Source organism: Nelusetta ayraudi, unplaced genomic scaffold, assembly GCF_046127955.1.
Source record: "Nelusetta ayraudi isolate G7.1 ecotype Tasmania unplaced genomic scaffold, CSIRO-AGI_Nayr_v1 ptg000002l, whole genome shotgun sequence".
NCBI classification, from domain to species: domain Eukaryota; kingdom Metazoa; phylum Chordata; class Actinopteri; order Tetraodontiformes; family Monacanthidae; genus Nelusetta; species Nelusetta ayraudi.
In genome coordinates, this window is record NW_027466052.1 from 3,428,442 (window position 1) to 3,449,427 (window position 20,986).

At 55.0% G+C, this 20,986-nt stretch overlaps 2 protein-coding genes across 2 annotated transcripts; one reads left to right on the forward strand and one right to left on the reverse strand.

Moving 5' to 3' along the window:
• Positions 1-3,001: 3,001 nt before the first annotated feature.
• cebpg (CCAAT enhancer binding protein gamma) lies at positions 3,002-6,987 on the reverse strand. The gene is made up of 2 exons (XM_076017675.1): positions 6,321-6,987; positions 3,002-5,054 (listed from the first exon to the last, which is right to left on the reverse strand). Exon 2 carries the CDS (start codon positions 4,962-4,964, stop codon positions 4,467-4,469), a length of 498 nt encoding a protein of 165 aa, XP_075873790.1. The 5' UTR covers positions 4,965-5,054; positions 6,321-6,987; the 3' UTR covers positions 3,002-4,466.
• Positions 6,988-7,710: 723 nt separating this feature from the next.
• cebpa (CCAAT enhancer binding protein alpha) lies at positions 7,711-9,784 on the forward strand. Its single transcript, XM_076017688.1, has one exon. The coding sequence runs from the start codon at positions 7,889-7,891 to the stop codon at positions 8,843-8,845; it is 957 nt and encodes a 318-aa protein (XP_075873803.1). The 5' UTR covers positions 7,711-7,888; the 3' UTR covers positions 8,846-9,784.
• The last annotated feature ends 11,202 nt before the right edge of the window (positions 9,785-20,986 follow it).

Sequence of the window (20,986 nt, forward strand, 5' to 3'; positions counted from 1 at the left end):
AAAAAAAATAACTAGACACCAGACTGGCCACTCCAAAGTGGCCATTAGTGGTACTGAAGCCGAAAACCCCATGCAGCCCAATGAGCATTTTCCCCCATAGACCGCAATACAAAAATAAAGGCCTACTGTATGAAAAATGGCTTAGAGGACGCCCCTGACCTGAATTGAAGTTCATAATAAATCTTTATGTTGCAGATTTTGAAATCTGTGGTGGGGGTGGGGAGGGGGGGGGGCAGTTTGTCCTGCTTGCTGCCTTTACTTCCTCGCTACTACAGGAGAGACCAACCGCAGTGCATTTTGCGAATGGCCAAGAATTTGTCCGGTCTGGATGTGAGAGGAAGGAAGCAGCGACCGCAGTTGGCCCCCTGTTGGGATGTACCAGGTGCATTTCCTTTTCCTTCCTTTGACCGGACTCTGAACGGTCTGAAACACTGGACGGAGTCGGAGCCCCAGGACTTCCAGCTCACCACTGCAACCACAGGCCTGAACACATTATGGCAGTCCTGTCTCCATCCAGCAGGTGGAGCTGTTTTTCTGCCTCTGTATGAGCTGCTTGCCACGTGATTGCGTAAGAAGAGTGATGCAACAGGCTGAAACGTGCACGGACTCGCACACACACACACACACACACACACACACACACACACACACACACACACGAATGGATGTGTGTGTGACTGACAGACGGAGTGACTATAGAAGGGAACACGTGAACAAGTGACTGACTGTGTTGACTCAAACAGCGGCAGCGGAGGTTCTGGAGGTCTTCGGACTTATCGCGCCGACCTGGATGGAAGGTCAGAGGTCAGGTCCTGATCAGGAAATCAGAACACAAAGTTACGTGGCAGCAGAAAGAGCTGTAATCAGTCAACCCTGAGAGAGGGACCAGAGGCAGGAGCAGGAGCTGGACCATTGCCTAGCCCTGTTTCTGGTCCCACTCCAGTTGCACTGACCCCCTGCTCCTCACCAGTTGAACCTGCTGGTGGGCTGACGGTCACATGATCCAGCTCAGCCCCACTGACCTTCGGCGACATCATGCGACTCACTGATGACCGCAGCACTTTCATTGATGTCTGTTGTAAAGTCAGTGCCCCTCATGAAAATCTTCACATTCAGTTTTGAACTGTTCTCAACATTTAAGCGGCAGTTAACTGTAATCCAGCCACACGAACAGCTTCGTGAGATGAAGGCAGTGTTGCCTTCCATCGAGACAGAACCACTTCTGTGTGAGTTCCCTTCGTTCCCCATCATTCCCTGCAAGCATCGTAGGGACAAAGGTCCCAAAACACTCAGAGAAGCTTCATGAGCATAAAATAAATCTACTGCAACTTTGACTTTTAAATCACATGACAAAGGTTATGACCCTCTAGTTGAAATGGTCAACACCAATCACCAAATGACCTGCTGGAGTTCACTGACCAAGCCCAGGAACCGTCTCCTAGTGGACATCCAGGCCATCTCTGGCCTGGTCCGGGGCGAGTGTGTCCCTCAGGGGGAACGTTCTCATGCTCTGAGCTAACTGCCGACCACACGAGGGCAGCACCGAGCACACGTCCTATTCACGAGTTGTGAAAACTGGAACCAATCAGCTGCAAGAAGGAGGCTGCCAAACTGCCGCTGACATGGTCCAGCTCAGCTCAGCGGCGAGCCTGACGCTCGCATCGCTGATTCCTTCTGACAGGCCGCGCCCACCTCTCAGTCACGGCCATCTGACTATGAACAGACACCTGGAGGTTGACCAACTGGCCGTCAATAAGATCGCACACAGGGAGAGTGCGATTCCGTGACGTCACCGTGTGTCAGAAGCAGAAGCATGAAGGAGCAGCCCAGGGCTGCGATTGGCCACGAAAGAGATCAGCTGATCCGTCCCTGACCTGTTTCCTTCTCCAGAACCCTCCCGCGGAGCGCTGATGTTCGGTGGGGATCCTCCTGTGAGAGACGCTGCCCCCCTCAGGCTGATTGGATGGTCACACCTGCTGACGAGCCGTGTTGAGACCCAACTGTGTGCATGTGTGCGTGCGTGCGTGCGTGCGTGCGTGTGTGTGTGTGCCAGCGGGTGGAGAACATGTGTTCCAGATGTTGCTGCGATGCTCTGCCAGATTCTCCGAGGAGGCCGGTTTTTTAGACGCTGGCCACGAACGGCGGGCCATCGCTCAATTTTATGTTGACGTTTCAAACATTCTCACATCATCTCCCATCTGGAGACCGAGAGCGAAGTATCGTGGGAAGACGGGAGGGGGTGGGCGGGGCTCACGGCCGCTCAGCGCTGCAGGGCGCCATCACGCACTATTATTATCACTATTATAATATATTCATCTTCATCACGTGCATATTGCAGAGCTGCTTTCTGCTCCTCGCTGGTGAATTCCAGTGCCACTGCGGGACCCCGTCCATGGGATTTGCACACCGTCTGTTTTATGTGCGAGCGCTCGTCCAGGTTGGGAAAACCCGGCTCGACTTGCCGAGTTGATCGGAACCTTTGTGCGTTTAGTGTGACTGTTGAGTCGACTGGAGTGAAGCAGGATAGCTGGAGACAGCGTGGACGCACACACATCATCACAAAACAGGTGTGTGTGTGTGTGTGTGTGTTGTCTCTGACAGAACCAGTCCTCCCAGCCTTTCCTCCCTATTGTTCCAATAATGACCAGTCAGCTCTAAAAAAAATACCCCCGTTCAGTGTGTGTGTGTGTGTGTGTCTTTAGGTGTCGGAGCGGCCGTCCTCACAGGATTCAGGTTATACTGGAACCAACAGTGTGACTCAGCAGGGGGTCTCCGATTGGCCGCCGACCTTCTGGGTCCCGATTGCGGGGTGATGATGTCAGCTGACCCGGCGGCCGAGCAGAGTCGAGGTGTTTTACCTGCCAGGTGACGTCAAAGCCGCTGACATCATCATCATCAGCACCGCAGTCTGTCCCGTCAGGGGCGGGCTCGTGGCGCCGCTGGACCTCCTCCAGTGGGCGGTGCTTCAAACAGCACGACGGACACAATCAGCACAATCAAGAGTTTTTACAACAGTTTTAATTCAGAACAACGTCTTGTACAAAAGCTGCGAGACGAAAGGAGAAAAAAACCAAAAAAAAACGAAAAGAAAAACAACAAAACAAAACAACGCTGCCCGGGCAACATTCGGGACCGGAGCCTGACACACAAACGTTCGGAAACCAGGTCCACGGTGTCGGGTCGGGACCGGCTCTCCACACATGCAAACATCTTCAGTAGACATGCTGCTTTCGGAATCACAGAGTAGAAAACCAACGATAGAAATGTGAAAAAAGAACCAGGGCGGCTTCCGCGGCAGTCGGACCGCAGCGTTCCGACAACGTTCCTGCGACTTACGGATCGTCTCCGGCACGTTTAAACCAGTCGGCTGATTGGGTGGCACAACGCGGACGGTCTCACTCCCTTCTACCAATCGCGAGTCGGAGGTGAGGAGTGAGCCGACTCGGCGGTGGATAACCTGATTTGAATCTGGGTTTAGGTGTCGTTCAAGTTCTCCTCGTCCATCACGGGTCCATCTGGTGCCATGATTGAAAAAAAGACCAATTTCCATAGAATCCGAGCAACCGTCTGCTCAGCTTCGGCACGGGAGCAGCAGCGGCTTTCGGGATACGTGGCCCCCACGGGCGCGACAGCCGGCGAGCGGCTCGTCCGACTGTTCCGCGGCGGAACAGCCGAGGGAACGCGGTGGGAACGCCGAGCGGCGCGGGCCGAGACAGACAATAACATTCCCGACAAATCCTGCGGCACGACGGCCCACGCCTGCACAAATCTCACATAATTAGAAAATACAACAAAAAAAAAAAAAAAAAAAAGGAGGAAAAAAAACAAGCCCTGGCGCGAGGTGGGCGGGGCCGCAGCCAGGACCTGTCCGGATCTGCCCGGCCTCATTAGCGGGCGGCTCACGTCCCGGCAGGTTTTTAAATGGGAGCTGCGGCTCACCGCCGCTGTCTAGTCCGCGCGTGACGTCGGTTCTGCCCACCGCCGCCACACAAACAAACACACCTGTCTGGAGCGGACGGGTGGGTGGGTGGTTGGGGGGGGCCGGGACCGCAGCTTGGCGGTCAGTTTCTCAGGTGACGGTCGGCCACCTGTTATCCGTGTGGCAGGCGAGGGGGTGGGCGCGCGTGTGTTTGTGTGAGATCGCGGCGGTGCGTCCGGGTGCAGGCGGAGGTCGCTGGAAAACTGTGAGGGAGAGCCTGGATGGACCGCGCGAGCTGGTCATCCGCGCCTGCCTGCCTTCAGGGGTGGGGAGGGGTTTGGTTGGGGAGGGGGCTGTGTCCGTCTGTCCATCCGTCCGTCATACAGACGTCTGGGTCCTGATTGGACGTGGCGTCACTTCGCAGGGAGATAAAGTAAGAGGGAGGAGGAGCAGCAGCAGCGGCAGCAGGAGGAGGAGGAGGAGAGTGAAGGTGAGAAGAGAAAGGAAAGATGCTGCAACCCAACAGTTCGGCTGGCTCCTCCCCCCCTCACTGCCCGTTGCTGGCCATGTTGTTGGCGGCGGCGGCGGGGCTGGAGCCCTCGGCGCCAGCGGGCGGCTGGACGTTGTCGGCCAGGTTGTGTGCGTGCTCCAGGAAGAGGTCTTTGAGCACGCTCAGCTCCTTGCTGAGGAGTTTGATCTTGGCCTCCAGGCGCTCGTTCTCCTCCTTGAGCTCGTTGACACGCTGCTGCGTGTCCATGGCCTTCTGCTTGCTGCGCTGGCGGCTCTTCTTCACCGCCAGGTTGTTGCGCTCACGGCGCTGCCGGTACTCGTCGCTGTCCTTGTCGGCGTGCGGCTTCTTCATGTTGCTGGGCGGGAGGGCCTTTCCGCCTGCGGCCGAGGGGTTGGCGGGGACGAGCTGGGGGACCTGCTGCAGTCCAGCAACGGCGGCCGGCGGGGACAAGGATGCGGCGGTGGCCTGACACTGGATGACGCTCACACCGTTGTGGTCAGTTGTGGTTGGTTTCGGCTGAGGCGGCCGGCTCATTTGGATGTGCTTGCCTGCAGATCAGCTGGGCGTCCTCGGAAGCGGACGAGACGCGGGTGGGGTAACAGACGCCGGGTCCACAGGTCGGACCTGTAGGGAAAACGATCAGTCGGGACACTAATCAGTTGATCAATAACGTCTTTAAATATATTGATCTTTCACTAACAAGGCAAAGATCAATTTCATTTAACGTAATGATTTTTTTTTGGGGTGAGAGAACAACAAACATTTAGCACATTTTGGAAACCTAATTGGGCGACACAGTGGTGCAGTGGTTAGCGCTCCCGCCTCACAGCAAGAAGGGCAAGGGTTGGATTCCCTCTCCTAGGAACTTTCTGTGTGTAGTTTGTTGTATGTCGTATCTCCCCGTGTTTGCGTGGGTTCTCTCCGGGGTTCACCGGCTTCCTCCCGCAGTCCAAAAACATGCATGTGAGCTGAATTGGGAACTCTAAATTGTCTGTAGGTGTGTGTGTGTGTGTGAATGGTTGTTTGTCTCTATGTTGCCCTGCGATGAACTGGACACTTGTCCAGGGTGTCATCCTGCCTTCACCCTACGACAGCTGGGAGAGGCTCCAGCAGACCCCTGAGTGCAGGAGGAAGCAGGTATTGAAGCTGGATGGATGGATGGATGGATGGATGGAAACCTAATTGACCGTGGACAAAAACAATGATGTGGTTGATTTTAACTGGCTGGATCTCCTCCAATTGGGAATCGATCAGCTCGTGTTTTCCCCCCAATCAGCTGACCTCGTTCCATCAAATCAGAGCGACGCCTCCGTGTGCGCCGCTTACGTCTGTCAGCTCGTCGCTTCGTAGGGACAATTACCACGGCTGCTGTGATTGGTCGGTGCGTTGCCATGCAGCCAGCCAGTCAGCTGTGCGCAGATAAAAGCGCTCCGGGTGAAACGGAGCAGCTCGACGGTTGCCTGCTGTTGCATCATCACCGGCTCTTTGTGCCCGGAGAGGGGAACTCCGGAGTCACGCGGGTTTACGACCAAATCCCACTTTTTATACACACCACCTTCCAACCATTTGAGTCGCGAACGAGCCAGATAACAGCCGGAAACAGAACGACCGTCGAGCCAGAATGTCTTATTGATCCGAACAACTTTGCTTCACGCCAGGCAGCGAGCACATGTCAGGCATTCGTGTCTCCCTCAGTAGAAACACACACGTGATTAAAAATACGTCCGACGCGTGGGTCAACCTGCGTCTCGGCCGCCGGTCAGCCAGTCCACTGGCTCTTAAGCCGGCCAGCTAGCCTGCTAACTAGCCTTAGCTTGTGGCGCTAACGAGCTCCCAATCGACTGTCAAGCGCCGATTGACGGAGCCAACTGGGTTCCAGAAGCGCCTTACCTTGAAGGAGTGGCGACGGGGCGACACTGCCGTCTCTGGGGAGGCCGTTTCGGGGGGCAGTTTGAGCTTTATTCCGTCTCGGCGAGCTCCGACTGTTTTTGTTTAGAACATGGAGAGAAGACGATTGCGAAATCTCTTTTACCACGTACGGCAGCGCAGCGGTCCCCCCAATCAGCTGCGAAAGGGCGGGAGGGAGGTGGGACGTTGGCCAATGGGCGATTAGCGCGAGGCAGAGTGATGCAACACACTTCGAGATTGACACCTTGTTCGACCAATAGAAGTGTGGGGCTGCCCGTCGTTTTGTTTATGTAACGTGATCCGGATGGAATGAGTTTATGACTTCACCTCTCACCGACGACAAACAATCCCGGTCCACCGAACGAATGAATACTGCAGTGACCGCCAGAGACCCTCTGAAAACCCGCCGGCCTGAAACACTTTAACAGAGCTGAATCACGAATCTCAGTTTTGGATTCGTTTTGAGTGAAAGTGAGCGGACGGAGGAAGCAGCGGAGGTGTCAAACCAGTTCCGGACTATCCGGACACTGTCAGTGACGTCACCGATTCCTCCGGGAGATGCTGTGGGTTTGGCCGGTGACGTCACTGCGATCGTAATTGACGTTCCGTCACCCACTTGTGATTTATTTCAAGGTTTGACGAATGTTTAAACTGCAGCGTATCCGGCCGAGTGGCCGTGTTTGTTGTTTGTCGACACACACACACACACACACACACACACACACACACACACACACACACACACACACACACACACACACACAGAGAGAGAGAGAGAGAGAGAGAGCGCCTTCAATCAGAAGGCACTGAAGTGACCCACTGCCGTCACGACCTCAGTCCTTCATCGAGGGTCAGCAGCCGGTCAACAGAGGGCGCTCCACTCTTTCTGTGTCGGCACCAGCTTGCGGCCCTGATGACCCGCACGGAGACCCCTCGGGAGGTTTATCCGCTCCAGCCTGCTTCACGTGACGGCAGCCAGAGGAAAGTGTTGCCCCTGCGCACTCGAACACTTTTTTAACCAGAACAAGTGAAAACATCCGCTGCCGGTCCCGCCTTACGGTGTGAGTCCAGAACCAACACTGGAACCGGAGAACTTTGTTCTGCTCTGCAGCCGGCCAAAGTGCCTCAGTGTGTCAATCCGGACTCCCGGCTGCAGCCACACACCTGCAAACCTCCGATTCGGTGCTGGTTCCAACCGCAGGTTGTTTTTTTTTTTTTTTTTAAGAAGCACGGGAAACAGAAAGGTTTGGTCTGAATTTCGTCCAGAATGTGCGTGCGTGCTCAGGCGTGCGCGTCCGCCCCGCCCCCCGCCCCTCTATAAAACGCCGCTTTGACAGCTCGCAGCTCACTGAGCAGCAGGACTCTCAGCAGCTCCTCCGGACTTGCCAGACCTCGCCGCGCGTGTGTGTGTGAGAGAGTGTGAGTGTGAGTGTGCGCGCCAGTCCCGCCCGTGGCCCCCGAGAAGCCCCCCTCGCACGCCGTTCGCCCGAGCGCGTTGAAAACTGGATTCCCGGAGCCCGTCGCTATGCCTGCCCGGGTTTAGATTCTCCATGGAGCTCTCCAACTTGTACGAGGTCGCGCCCCGGCCCCTCATGAGCACCCTGAGCCACGTCCAGCAGGCGCCGTCCGGCTACAGAGACTCCGCGGACGCCGGCGGGGACATCGGAGACAACGAGACGTCCATCGACCTGAGCGCCTACATCGACCCGTCGGCTTTCAACGACGACTTCCTGGCCGACCTGTTCCACCACAACTCCCGCCAAGACAAGCTGAAGATGATGAGCGGGGAGTACGAGCCGGTCCCAGTCGGACCGGGACCGCAGCAGCTCTACATGTCCAGCTACGAGTCCAAGCTGGAGCCGCTCTACGAGCACAACCCGCCGCGGATCCGACCCGTGGCCATCAAGCAGGAGCCCCGGGACGACGAGGACCTGCACCCGGACCTGCCGCCCACCTACCACCACCACCACCACCACCACCCGCACGCGCATCCTCAGCAGTACCCCCAGCATTCCCAGCATTCCCAGCAGCAGCCGCAGCCGCCGCCGCCGCCGCACCTCCAGTACCAGATCGCGCACTGCGCGCAGACCACCATGCACCTCCAGCCGGGTCACCCCACCCCGCCGCCCACCCCGGTGCCCAGCCCGCACCACGCGCAACAGCAGCAGCAGCACGCGCAGCAGCAGCAGCAGCAGCAGCAACACCACCACCACCACCCGGGCGGCCTGAAGTTGCACCTGGAGCCGCGCAGCTCCAAGCACAAGAAGTTCGTCGACAAGAGCAGCGCGGAGTACCGGCTGCGGCGCGAGCGCAACAACGTGGCCGTGCGCAAGAGCCGCGACAAGGCCAAGATTCGCAACATCGAAACGCAGCAGAAGGTGGTGGAGCTGACGACCGACAACGACAGACTGAGGCGGCGAGTGGAGCACCTGAGCCGAGAGCTGGACACTTTGCGGGGCATCTTCAGGCAGCTGCCCGACGGCTCCTTCAAGCCGCTGGGCAGTTGAGCTGACACACACACACACACACACACACACACACACACACACACACACACACACACACTGCTGGTGGACCTGATCTAGGACCAGAACTCAGCAACAAAACTGGAAGCAGCTGGTTCCTTTCACATGGACTAACAGGCTGTTCCTCCTCATGTAGCCTGGACCCAGCAGAACCGGGACTGCTGTCGGTGCCTTACAGGCTGATCTCAGACGAGCTGCTGCATGTTTGTTTCCTCGCTGTCTTGCATGTTAAGTTGTTTTATTTTTTTTTGTTTGTTTTTTTGCTCTGGTACGAACTTCTGCGGCGTCTTCTGACGGTCATGCGACTCTCGGTTCCTCCTTGTGTTTTTTGTGTCTTGATGCTGGTGGCGCTGCAGTGGTGACAGCTTTTCCTGTCTGGACGCTGATTTGGTCAATAAAGCAACATTAACTGGAACGGTGTGGGTCGGCGCCCGGTGGGAACCTCACGTCCCCCAGGACCTGCGGCCGCCTCGGCACCAGGTGCTCTTGAGGACGGACGGGACGGAGATGTGCGGTTTCCTCAGGACGCTCTGGCGAAGAAGCAGCTACTGGGCATGCCCAGTGTCTCACAGTGTGGCGAGGCGGCGAGCTGCGTCACATGGTACTGATGGTGATGATGGCGGGAGTAAATGAAAATGTGAAAAGATCCCTATGCAATGACCTCTTCCTCTTTTACACACACACACACACACACACACACACACACACACACACACACACACACACACACAGTGCCTTCTGATCCAGGACATGACCTCTGACCTCTGTCCAGCAGGAAGGAGGAAGCACTTTTCTGTTTTTTTTTTCTACAAACTGATGTTGAGTCAATGATGCCTGTAAAATAAAAACAAAATATTCATAATTATATTGTCAAATGCCAAAAATATCTGAACTGTAATAAAAGAAAGTTGTTTTATCAAATCCTGCTGAGTGTGGACTGTTTCCATTCATGACGCCCCATATCAGAGAATCAGAGAGAACCTGTGGGTCGCCAGCAGGGGGCGCTCACACTGCTGATGGGGGTGGGGGTGGGGGGGTGCTCCTCCTGGTTCGCTGCACGCGGTCATCTTTGGTGACCGTTTCCCTCCTGTTCTCACTGTGAAATAACAGCATTGACGCCGTACCATGCGCTCGGCCAATGAGATCAGACGTTTTCTCAGGAGCGGTTGTCGACGCCGGTGGGCGGGTCCGGATGACCAAGACGCCGGGGACCACTGGGAACTGGCCCGACTGGTCCGACTGGTTTGGCCGGGCCTCCGACGTTGCCGGGTTGCAGGGACTCGGAGTCACGGGCAGGTTTCCTCGGCGAGGGGTTGAAGTGGATATTTGAGGAGCGAGTGTTTTGGGGCCGGCCCGATCTACGGAAGTGGTTCCTGGACAGACGACCGTCAGCGCAGTCGTCACAGACATCAAAACCAGCTGGTTTGACAGTGTTTGTGGTTCGTGCGTCGTGAGTTTCTGCGTTTGGGTCTTCTGTTTGAGCTCAGGTTGAACATTAACCGGCTCTTTTCATCGAGGCCCGGCTGAGCACCGCTTTGCTCTGCAAGGCCGGCGCCTCATCCGGCTACTCGCATTGCAATATGTGGATGGCCAGCCGCTCACACTACGCCATTAACGTCCTTGTATTGTTTTTGATTAGCGTGACTTGAGTTTCTTGAGCTCCGGCGGGCTTAACTCTGCTGAGTGTCCTGTGTGTTTTCAGTGCAACCGAAACTTCAGGTCTTGGCGAGAACGACCGTCATCGGGCAGACACCTGTGAGCTGCTAAGCTCCGCCTCTCCATGGAGCCAGGCTAACAGTTAGCATTCAAGTCACAGCATTGGGCAATCACATTGGGCAACCACATAAACCTCCAAAGCCACCGGTGATTCATCGACCAGTTCAATAACAAATGAAATCCTGGCACCAGCATCAGGACCAGTGTGTGCTGCTAACGTCGATGCTAATGTCAAAATTGCGCCGTTAGCATGTCAGCGCTGTGCTTAGCAGCTTTGTGGATTGTTTGGATCGAGGCAGATGTGGACCCACTCTTATTTTCTCCCCAATGTGACATTTTGCTCTTTGACAACTTCGTTATTTGTGTGGCAAAGCCTGGCGGGCACCGGAGAGTGGGTGTGGCTCGCAGCATAAAAGTATGAGGAACTCTCGGAGGGGAACTGTTTGTTTTGCTTTGTTTTAGATGCGCATATCACAGTGACACTTTTTAAAGAGGCAGCCAGCAGCAGATTGATGGCAAAGTGCCGCCAGCGAAGCAGCGCCGCTTGCTCGCTCGCTCGACGTGTCTGAGCTGCAGCATCTGCTGGGTCTGGCAGCCGAGAGGCCGACGGAAGCCGTGGAGCCGCCGCCGCGCCCTCCTGATTTATTCTCTTCATTAAAGGTTGAACTGCTTGGGCCTTGGTGTCGCAGCCCTGACACGATGAAGGCCTGAGACGATCCACGCAAACTCCCGCAGCTGCTCACGGCGCAACAGCAAGGCATTGCGGGAAAAACGCTGGTACAGAACCACTTGAACCAGAACCTGCTCAGAGAGACACAAACCGGACGCCACACAACCGGGTTGGCTGCAGGTGTGGAGGAAGGTGGTGGATGTAAAAGCACAAACACTGTTGTTGTAGCTTGTTTGCTAGCTTCTGCAGCGATACAGCTGATGAAAATGATGTGGGAGATTTCATCAATTTTGACTATGATGGAGCAGCTTCCTGTTTACTTCCTGATTTTTGGGCCGCTGGCAGGACCAGTGGCGTTGCACCCGCTGCAGGCGGGAGAGTTTCATGGCAATAAAGCCCTGGGGATCCAAACTGGTGAGAGCACACTTCAAGCTGCGACAACCTTTTTTGTCTGCAGTACCACGAGTGGCCACTGCACAGGAAACATGGAGAGAAGACTGTCCAACCAGCGGAATGGCCATATTAGTGAAGCTTCAGGTCTGTCATCTGGATCGCGACTGATATTAAACATAGCTGCAAAATAGTTGGAGTGTAGTACCACTTCATACCTGCAGAGGCCCCTTACATCCACTGGTCAAGTGGATGTGTGCTAGCGGCCAGCTAGCTACCTAGCAGCTAGGTAGTTTTTAATTTTTGTGGCATTTACTCCCAAATGGGTGATTGTTTGGAATATAGATTCCTCAGGATCCATGCAATTTGATTGGGCGTTGCAGTCACATGGCGGCTGTGCAGACGGCGACCGAGCAGCGACGTGAGCTCAGACCGAACAACGACGGCAGCGTCTGCTGTACGGCGGAACCACTGATAAGAGTTTTACACGCAGCGTTAATGACTGACAGAGGTGAGAACGCCGGCCCTGCCGGCCCCGCCCACCTCTCGGCACGCCGCTCGGATCGCCGGGGTCGCTGGCAGCTCGCCTGAGCTGGAGGAGAGTGTGGGAAGAAGCTCTGGAGCTGCTGGACTCCAGACACCAGTCTCACTCCTGGTACCGGTTTGGTCCAGTCTCACTCCTGGTACCGGTTTGGTCCAGTCTCTTCTGAAGGCGAGGGCAGACATGGAGGTGGCTGAGAACCCGGCTGAGGGATCTCTTGTCATGTTCAGATCCATCCGCTGTCGCTGTGCCAACAATGAACGCACAACAGCCGGCGGGCGTCCAGCTCACCGCCAGAACCTCCGCAGCACCATCGCAGTAAACACTGATAAGATCACCCCCCCCAGCCAGATTCCTCAGTTTCATTTCTGAGGAGTGCTACAGTTGTAAAGTGCGCGCATGCACGCATGCAACTCAAACACGCATGCATGCACGCACATACACGGACGCACCTCAGCTACAGCACAGTGGAGTTGAGTAACAGCTCTAGCTCTGTGGCCATGCAGCTATGCTTCGTGTTCCAGCAGCTGATTCTAGCTTTTATCTTTCTATCCAGCTCCATATACAACACCCACCATGCAAGGAATCGATCTAGTCCCGCCCCTGTGAGGTCGCCCTCCAGCAGGGGGGTGGGCGGCGGACTGGGATAGGCTGTGACCACTTAGGGGGAACGTAGGGGTAGTGGGGGGGGGGGTCGGTGACCAACGTAGCTTCAGCATTTGAGAAGAACAACATGGACGGCGTTTTGCACAAAAAAAAAAACACTTTAATTCATTCAATAACACCTTCGTGTGACGCGTCATGTGATCTCAGGCCCTCGGACTGAGCTCATGAACTTCTGGACATAAATCCGGGTTCTGTCCAGCTTGGAACACTGAGTGTGTGTGTGTGTGTGTGTGTGTGTGTGTGTGTGTGTGAGTCGGTGTGAGTTGGTCAGAGTTCACGTGGTGAGTTTACAGAGGGGGCCGGGGGGGCATTGACGGTTAAAGTCCTGCCACCGGTCACTGTTTGTTTCTGGGGAGGGGGAGAAGGGAGGGGGGCGGGGCTAAAAGACTCAGAGTCCATACCAGCTGACCCGGTGTTGGGGGCGGAGTCACGATGACCTACAGCGATGTGTCAGTCGTCACCGGTTAGCTGATTAGCTGGGTTAGCACTGCAGGACCGCAACACAACTATCTGCAAAACTAGCGCTGATACCTTGGCCACCTCAAAACACACGTGCACACACACACACACACACACACACACACACACACACACACACACACACACACACACACAAACAAACACACACGCACAAACACGCATGCAAGCACCATTCTCGCACAAACCGCACCATTAAAAACATATGATGACATCACAGCCACAGGCAGGGCCACACCTGCACACACACACACACACACACACACACACGCGCGCACACACACACACACACACACACATGCACACTCTTTTAACACTCAGTTCAGTCTGAACATGTGAAGAGTTAACACAAGAGCTGCAGCCTCGGCATGTGTGTATGTGTGTGTGTGTGTGTGTGTGTGTGTCGGCTGCTCTCGTTGTGATTTATGGCATTGTTTAAAGCCAGGGAGGCTTTTGGAAAGCTCTGCTATTGTTTCAGCTCTTGGCAAGAAGACGTCTTTAGAAAAACAAGCCGGGGGGGGGCGGAGACCAAATCGAGAGCGTCCTCGGCCTCATCACGCTCCGCTTCCATCTGACAGCCTCCCGCCGGGACGCCCCCCCCCCCCCCCCCACCCCTCGCCCCTCGCTCCCTCCCCCAGCGCCAACCAGACCACAGCCCCTGGGAAGACCGACTTGGCGGGGGTGGGTGGAGGGGGGTAGTGCAGGAAAAATAAAACACACACCAGGAATGTACTAACACACAAACATGGCGGCGGCCCAGGGCCTCCACTCGCTGTCTGTTATTCTTACAAGATGTTTGCCCCCCCCTCCCCCACTCCCCAAGACCGACCACAGAATTTCTGACATTTCTCTTGGCCGCCCTCGCCCCCCCCCCCCCCGCCAACTGCAGCCCCACCCACCCACCTCATCAGCCCGGCGGCGTGGAGCCGCTGGGAATGTTCTGCTGCTCCCTCTGCGGTACCCTCCGAGCGCCACGGAGGGTCTCTCCCAGCGGCCTCCGTCCATCCTGCAGTGCATGATGAGAAAAATATTCAAAACTCTTCGTCTTTCCCGGAAACCGACCAAATACAACCGGCGAGCCCACGGAGCGCAGGGTGACAAACGGCGAACACAGGAGGTTGAGGAGAGGTCAGAAAGAGGAAGTAGATCAGCGTCGAGAGGCCCTCGGCCACGTGGTCCGAGCTGTGACATGACAGCTGGTGGTTCCGCTGTTTCACCGATACATTTCGGCAGCGAGGACAGGAAGTGAGCGCGGGTCGCCGGTTTCTTAGTTCGGCATCCGTCCGCGAACCCAGCAGCTAGTAAAAGTGCCTGACGTGTCATATTACCAATGCACACTTGTCGAGGAGGTCACATGGTACCGTGTTTGACGACGCGCAGCCAGAAACGTAGCATGACACAGCACAACACAACACGACACAACACAGCACGACTCAACACAACGCGCGGCAGAATAGCGAGCGTGTGCCGCCGACTAATTGGCGACGGGTGAATAATTGGGGGATTAAGGTCCCGCCCTCTGTCTGGATTGGTTGGGTGTGGAGGAATAAAGTTAAGTCGGATTTCCCGCTCCCCCCTCCACGAGCCAACAGACCGAGGATGGACAGAGGCGGCAGAAAAACGCTGACGGACGAACAGGATGTGGTTGAGCGGCGGCGAAGACAAAGTTCAAAAGAAAGTTTCAAGACCAGACGGCCGAAGGTTGGGGCGTCCAATCAGCGGAAGGTTGTCGGTTCGACGGCCATTCCATCTCAATTACTGCCCTGATGTCCTTGGGCAAGCCAATATTGTGTGTGTGTGTACCCTCCGTCCTAGTGCTACGCTAAAGCTAAAGCTAAAGCTAAAGCTAAACTAACTTGTCCTGTCACACGGCAAACTGACGCATACACTCTGGTGAGGAACACAGAGGATTCCAACAATGCCGGAATGTTTCCTGTGTGTGTTTATCTCTTTCTCTCTCTCTTACACACACACACACACACACACACACACACACACACACACACACACACACACACGCACATGCGCAAACACACAGCATATTCATTCATCACACGCCCACACACTGCACAACATGACAGGACTGGATCTGTTTGACAGCATCTGCAGCAATGAGGGCTTGAAGTCTTGAGTTACACTGCACACTACACTACACTGAGGAGCTTCCTCTCCACTAGCAGGCAAGGCTAGGCTAGACTTGGGTAGGCTAGCCTATCTAGCTACAGGCCAACCACAGGCTAGCTAGTGGATGTAGACTGACTCTGGACGGAATATGTTTGACAGGACCAACTGTAGCCAATGGCACTGGAAGTGGACTTTGGTCAGGTGACATGATAACGGTACCGCTGTTGCTAGCTACTGCTAGCCACTGCTAACCACTACTAACCGCTCAAGATGCTAATTTAGCTCGTTTACACCCATGGCGGCTGACTGGGACGCTGCCGCCCTTCGTGTTTTTCCAGTTCCGCTGTCAGCGACCGAAGCTAACTGTTAGCGTTGCTAGCCCACCCCTGGGGGCCCCGCCCCCTGCAGGTGGAGGAAGCGACGGAGGGTAGATCGTCGTAAGGAGGACGAGGTATCGGCTGCTCGGCGGCCAGATTATGGGATTAGAGCCAGACAGATAATGAGGGGAGTTGGCGAGCAGCGTTAACGCCACACCTAATCCCCTCATCGACCGCAGTCCACAACACACACACACACACACACACACACACACACGCATTCCTCACATTACACCCCACCACACGGCGCGGGGGCGCTGCTGAGCGTGCGTCACCTGGTTGTGTTGCAGGTGGGCGGGGCTAAGGGTAAAAACACACCTTGCTGCACTGCGTTTACATTCCTCACACTCCTTATAGTCGCACACACACACACACACACACACACACACACACACACACACACACACACACACACATTACTTGACAGTGAACACATCTCTCTCATTTACATACCAGCAACACCACCTCATTAAGACACACACACGCACTCACACTCACGCACACAAACACACACACGTGCAGGGAAAACTGAAACTGATGCGACAGGTTGGAATTTAAACTAGTGATGCAGAAATTGAGGCTGTGTTTGTGTGTGTGTGTGTGAAAGAGAGAGAGAGAGAAAGAGAGAGAGAAAGAACCACACACACACACACACACGCACACACACACACACATGCACACGCACACACCAGGAAACATTCCAACATCGCCAGGTCCGACGGTGTGTTTACTGTCTGGAGGTGGTTGGACGAGGAGACGAGTGATGAGAGACTGAACGAGCATCAAGACTTTGTTGTCCTGACACACCAAGAAACGCCTGCCGGACCACCGGCAGCCAATCAGCCGCCAGCTGAGCTGATATCAGCCCCTCAAGGAAGTCCAGGGTCTGAACATGCAGGAAGTGAACTGTGCACTCCGGTCAGGTGACGTCCGATTGGACTAGATTGTGGTCTTGATGATGCTGAGCTCCAGGCGTTAGTCTGGACCGGTTCTGTCAGGCTGTTGGCGGTGCTGTCCAACCGCTGGCAGCCTGTCATGTGATCTCCCACAAGTCCAATCATCTGTCATCAGGGGGCCGGCGTGGAGGAGCCGCAGAGCTGCAGAGTCGCTGGTCCGCTGGTGTGTGTATGTGTGTGTATATATATATATATGTATGTGTATGTGTGTGTGTGTGTGTGTGTGTGTGTGCAGACGGCGCTGCTGGAGCTAAAAATAGTGTCGCGGCAAAGTGACGGAGGCTCAACTGGAACCAGAACCGTGTTTGACTTGGCCTGGAGTGTGAGATCATCGCTCTCTCCCTCTGAACGCTCTCCTCGAATGCCCCCAAGACTGTGTGTCGGTTTCTGGGTGTGTGTGTTAGAGTGTGTGTGTCCAGAATGCACATGTGAGAGTACGCGAGACGATCTGCACGTACAGGAGCTGTGGTGTGTGTATATGTGTGTTTGTGCCTGCGCATGTGTGCGTGTGCGTGTGCGTGTGTGTATGTGTGTGTGTGTGTGTGTGTGTGTGTGTGTGTGTGTGTGTGTGTGTGTTGTGTGTGTGCGCGTACATGCGTGTATGTGTATTTGTCTGTGTGCTTCATGTTCTGCTCTCTGCAGTTGTGTTCCGTGTTGTGTTTCTGGACTCGGTGGGAACTCTGGGAGTGGAGCCATCACACACACACACACACACACACACACACACACACACACACTCACTGAACACAGCAGCAGCTTCACGGGGACCCGCAGGACCTCCTGGAGGTTTAGGAGACTCCAGCCGTCCGTGGTTCTTCTCCTGAGGTTCCTGGTGGAACATCTGCATTGCCTTGACCAGCGGGTGTCCAAAGGGGAGGAGCGAACCTGTCAAACACTCCTCCAATCTGTTCTTCACTTTCACCCTGATGCTCCTCCTGCATCTCCTTGGTCCACCTGTGCCACCCATCACCTGCACTGTGGAGCTATGCTGGACCGGTTCTCTGCTGGACCGGGAATTGTCCATGGTAATGCGACGAGTCCCGTGTACGTGAAGAACTTCAATTCAATGGCTTGATGAGTTCCGAGCACGCTCCAGCTCCATCCCCTTTGCTTTGAGCTGGAGGTAGAATGAGACGACGTGTCCTGGGGAGACCCTGGCCTCCCGGTCAGTTTCTGCTGACCAAATATCAGTGCCGGGATCCAATATGGCGGCGCATTCATTTCAGTCTAGTTGCTCCCCCAACGCATATGTCAAGAAGGTTTTTGGCTTCCATACTATGCGGCCACAGAGAATGCGCACACCTCACACCAGCCGCTGTAACTCCGCTGCGATACATCAGGACGCATCAGCCAATCAGAACGAGCCGAGACACAGCAGCATGTATGACACTGGGATTAAACTGTTTTCTGGTTATTTTCTTGAAAGATCCAAATCTCTCTGTATATGCATACATGTATATATATATATATATATGTATACATATATATATATATATATATATACATATGTGTACATCTATTATTAACTGTGTTTCAGGTTACATCAGGTTATGTATTGCGGTCTATGGGAAAAACACTTTTTGGGCCTTATGTTTTTTTTGGGCTGCAGTACCTCGAGTGGCCGCCGGGAAAGAATTGCTGCGCCACCATATTGCTAGTTCGGTATCCAGTTCTCATAATACATCCATGGTACCGACCCGGGGTCCCAGCATGCCTTGCAGATGTGACCCTGGCAAAACAGGAAGTGAGAAGCGGCTCTTTCTCCTCGTCAGCACTTTGGGCACGCGGTCGACGCTGGGCTGAAAACCGTGCCGACTCAAGCATCCTCGGCCCAGTCGAGCTGATTGGACGGCTGCAGTGTCGCCCGGGACACAATCGGAGCTTTAAATACACCCGCCGACTGACTCGGCTCTTTTCTGGGACGGTGTGTAAAAATACAGTCAGTCAGCCTGTCTGCTGCCGTCGGCTGTGTTTACAGTGGAGGCTGCAGTCTATTTAAGCGCCGCCGTGTATTTATGTGCATGTGTACGGCGTGCAGGAGCCGGCGGCCTCGCTGCGGTTCACGCTGCATCGTCTCGGCTCCAGCGGGAAAATAACACTTGGCTCCTCTCAGCAGCAGGCGGAATCTGCATTGCACGGCGTGCAGTGAGTGGGGACCCTGGGAACACTGGAAACACTTGGAGCGCTGGAAACATTGGAGGACTTGGGGACACTGGGACCACTGGGAAGGCTTTAAACACAAGAAACACTTGGAGGACTGGGAGCACTGAGAACCTTGGGAAAACTGGGAACACTGGAAACATTGGGAACACTGGCATCACTTGGAGCAGTGGAAACACTGTGACACTCGGAGCACTGGGAACAATGGGAGCACTGAGAACGCTGGGAACCTTGGAAACGGTGGGAACACAGGGAACACTCATAGCACTGGAAAACCTGGGACAGTGTGAACACTGGAAACACTGGAAACACTAAAAACATTGGGACACTGGAAACACTGGGGCACTTGGAAACACTGCGAGCAGTAGGAACCTTTGTAACACTGGTAACACTGAGAACCTTGGCAACAGTCGGATCACTGGGAACACTGGAAATCTTGGAATCATCCGGAGCACTGGGATGACTGGAAGGACAACTTCCGATTGCTGCAGACAACAACGGGGATGCCCAGCGCCCCCACCAGGACGTGGCGGAGCAGGCGGAGTTCTGCGTTTTCCCGCCGCCAACACATGACCCGATGCTCGTCACAGCCAGTGACCCGCTTCCTGTCTCTGCGTACGTCGGCTTACATAAGAGAAGAAGGGGATCAGCGAGCTGTTTATTCAGACTTTATATAACCATCAGCTCAAAGGCTGAGACGCACACGCTCGGCGTGAACGGGACAAAGTCCACACCGAGCCGCTGAGCAGGATTTATCTGAGCAGACTTTAAACCCGCCGCAGTTTTATGCACCAGTTACTGATCAAGCAGACTCACAGTGACCTCTGGTTTCCACCAAGCAGCCAAACCCCTGCTGACGGCCGCCTGCTCCGGCCGCTGATACAGAACAGCCCCTCGGGGCAGATGCTAACCGCCACGCGCTAACAGCAGCCAGCCACAGTTAGCAGCGAACTGACAGGAGGGAAACACTGCGCATTTGGTCTGAGTGCCGCACTGCAGTAGCTAGCTAGCTAGTGTAGTTACTGCAGCTACCTAGCTACACACATCTGCGTGCTAACCATCTATACATTTTCGATACCCGCTTAAGTCGCCAGTTCATCACAGGGTCACATAGAGACAAACAACCATTCGCACTCACACACACACCTACGGGCAATTTAGAGTTTCCAATTTACCTCACATGCATGTTTTTGGACTGTGGGGGGGAAGCTGGAGAACCCGGTGAGAACCCACGCACGCAGACACAAGGAGGACATGCAAACCCCACACAGAAAGGACCCAAACCCAAAAGACCACAACCGTCTTTCTGTGAGGTTTCAGCGCTAACCAAAGCGATACCGTGTCGCGCGCACTAACCATATGACTGAAAACAACATGAGATCCGAAGCTAATGCGAACAGCAGGACGCTCAGTTGTGTTGCTGCTTCCTGCTGAGTGGGGCCAATGGTAGAAACGAGGCACAGAGCTTCACACTACACGTAGATTTGCGTTGTTGTGTTGAATGGGCGTCAAACTTGCGCGAGTAAAGGCAGCGAATCGGAAGAGACAGACAACACTGTACAATAAACAAAAACTAAAAGCCTCATAACCCCTAAACTGAGGAAATATATATACAGATTTTCAAATTGCTATAATAATAAAATAATGATGTGAAATAAAGCAGGTGGTATTAATTTAACACTTCTGTCTGTCTGTCTGTCTGCCCGTCCGTCATCCTGACACTGAACCCAGACGAGCTGACCTCGCTGACCGTCCCATGGTGCAGGGCGCCTGACCAATCGCGGCTCCTCGGGCTGATAAAACACGGACTCATGTGACGCCGTCTGTCAGAATTGTGAGCCTGTGCGGCGTGGCGCCTCCTCCTGAGCAAACAGCCGATAACATTTACGGCGCAAAAATATTCGGACGCCGTCACGCTCCGCAGGAACGCACGGTCGGCGGGCTGGAGCTTGCACACAAGAACCCTGCAGCTCCAGGCCGCCGACCCCCCCGAACTCACCCCTCAGCCCTCACCCTCCCCTGGGCCCCCCCACCGCCCCTCCCCGT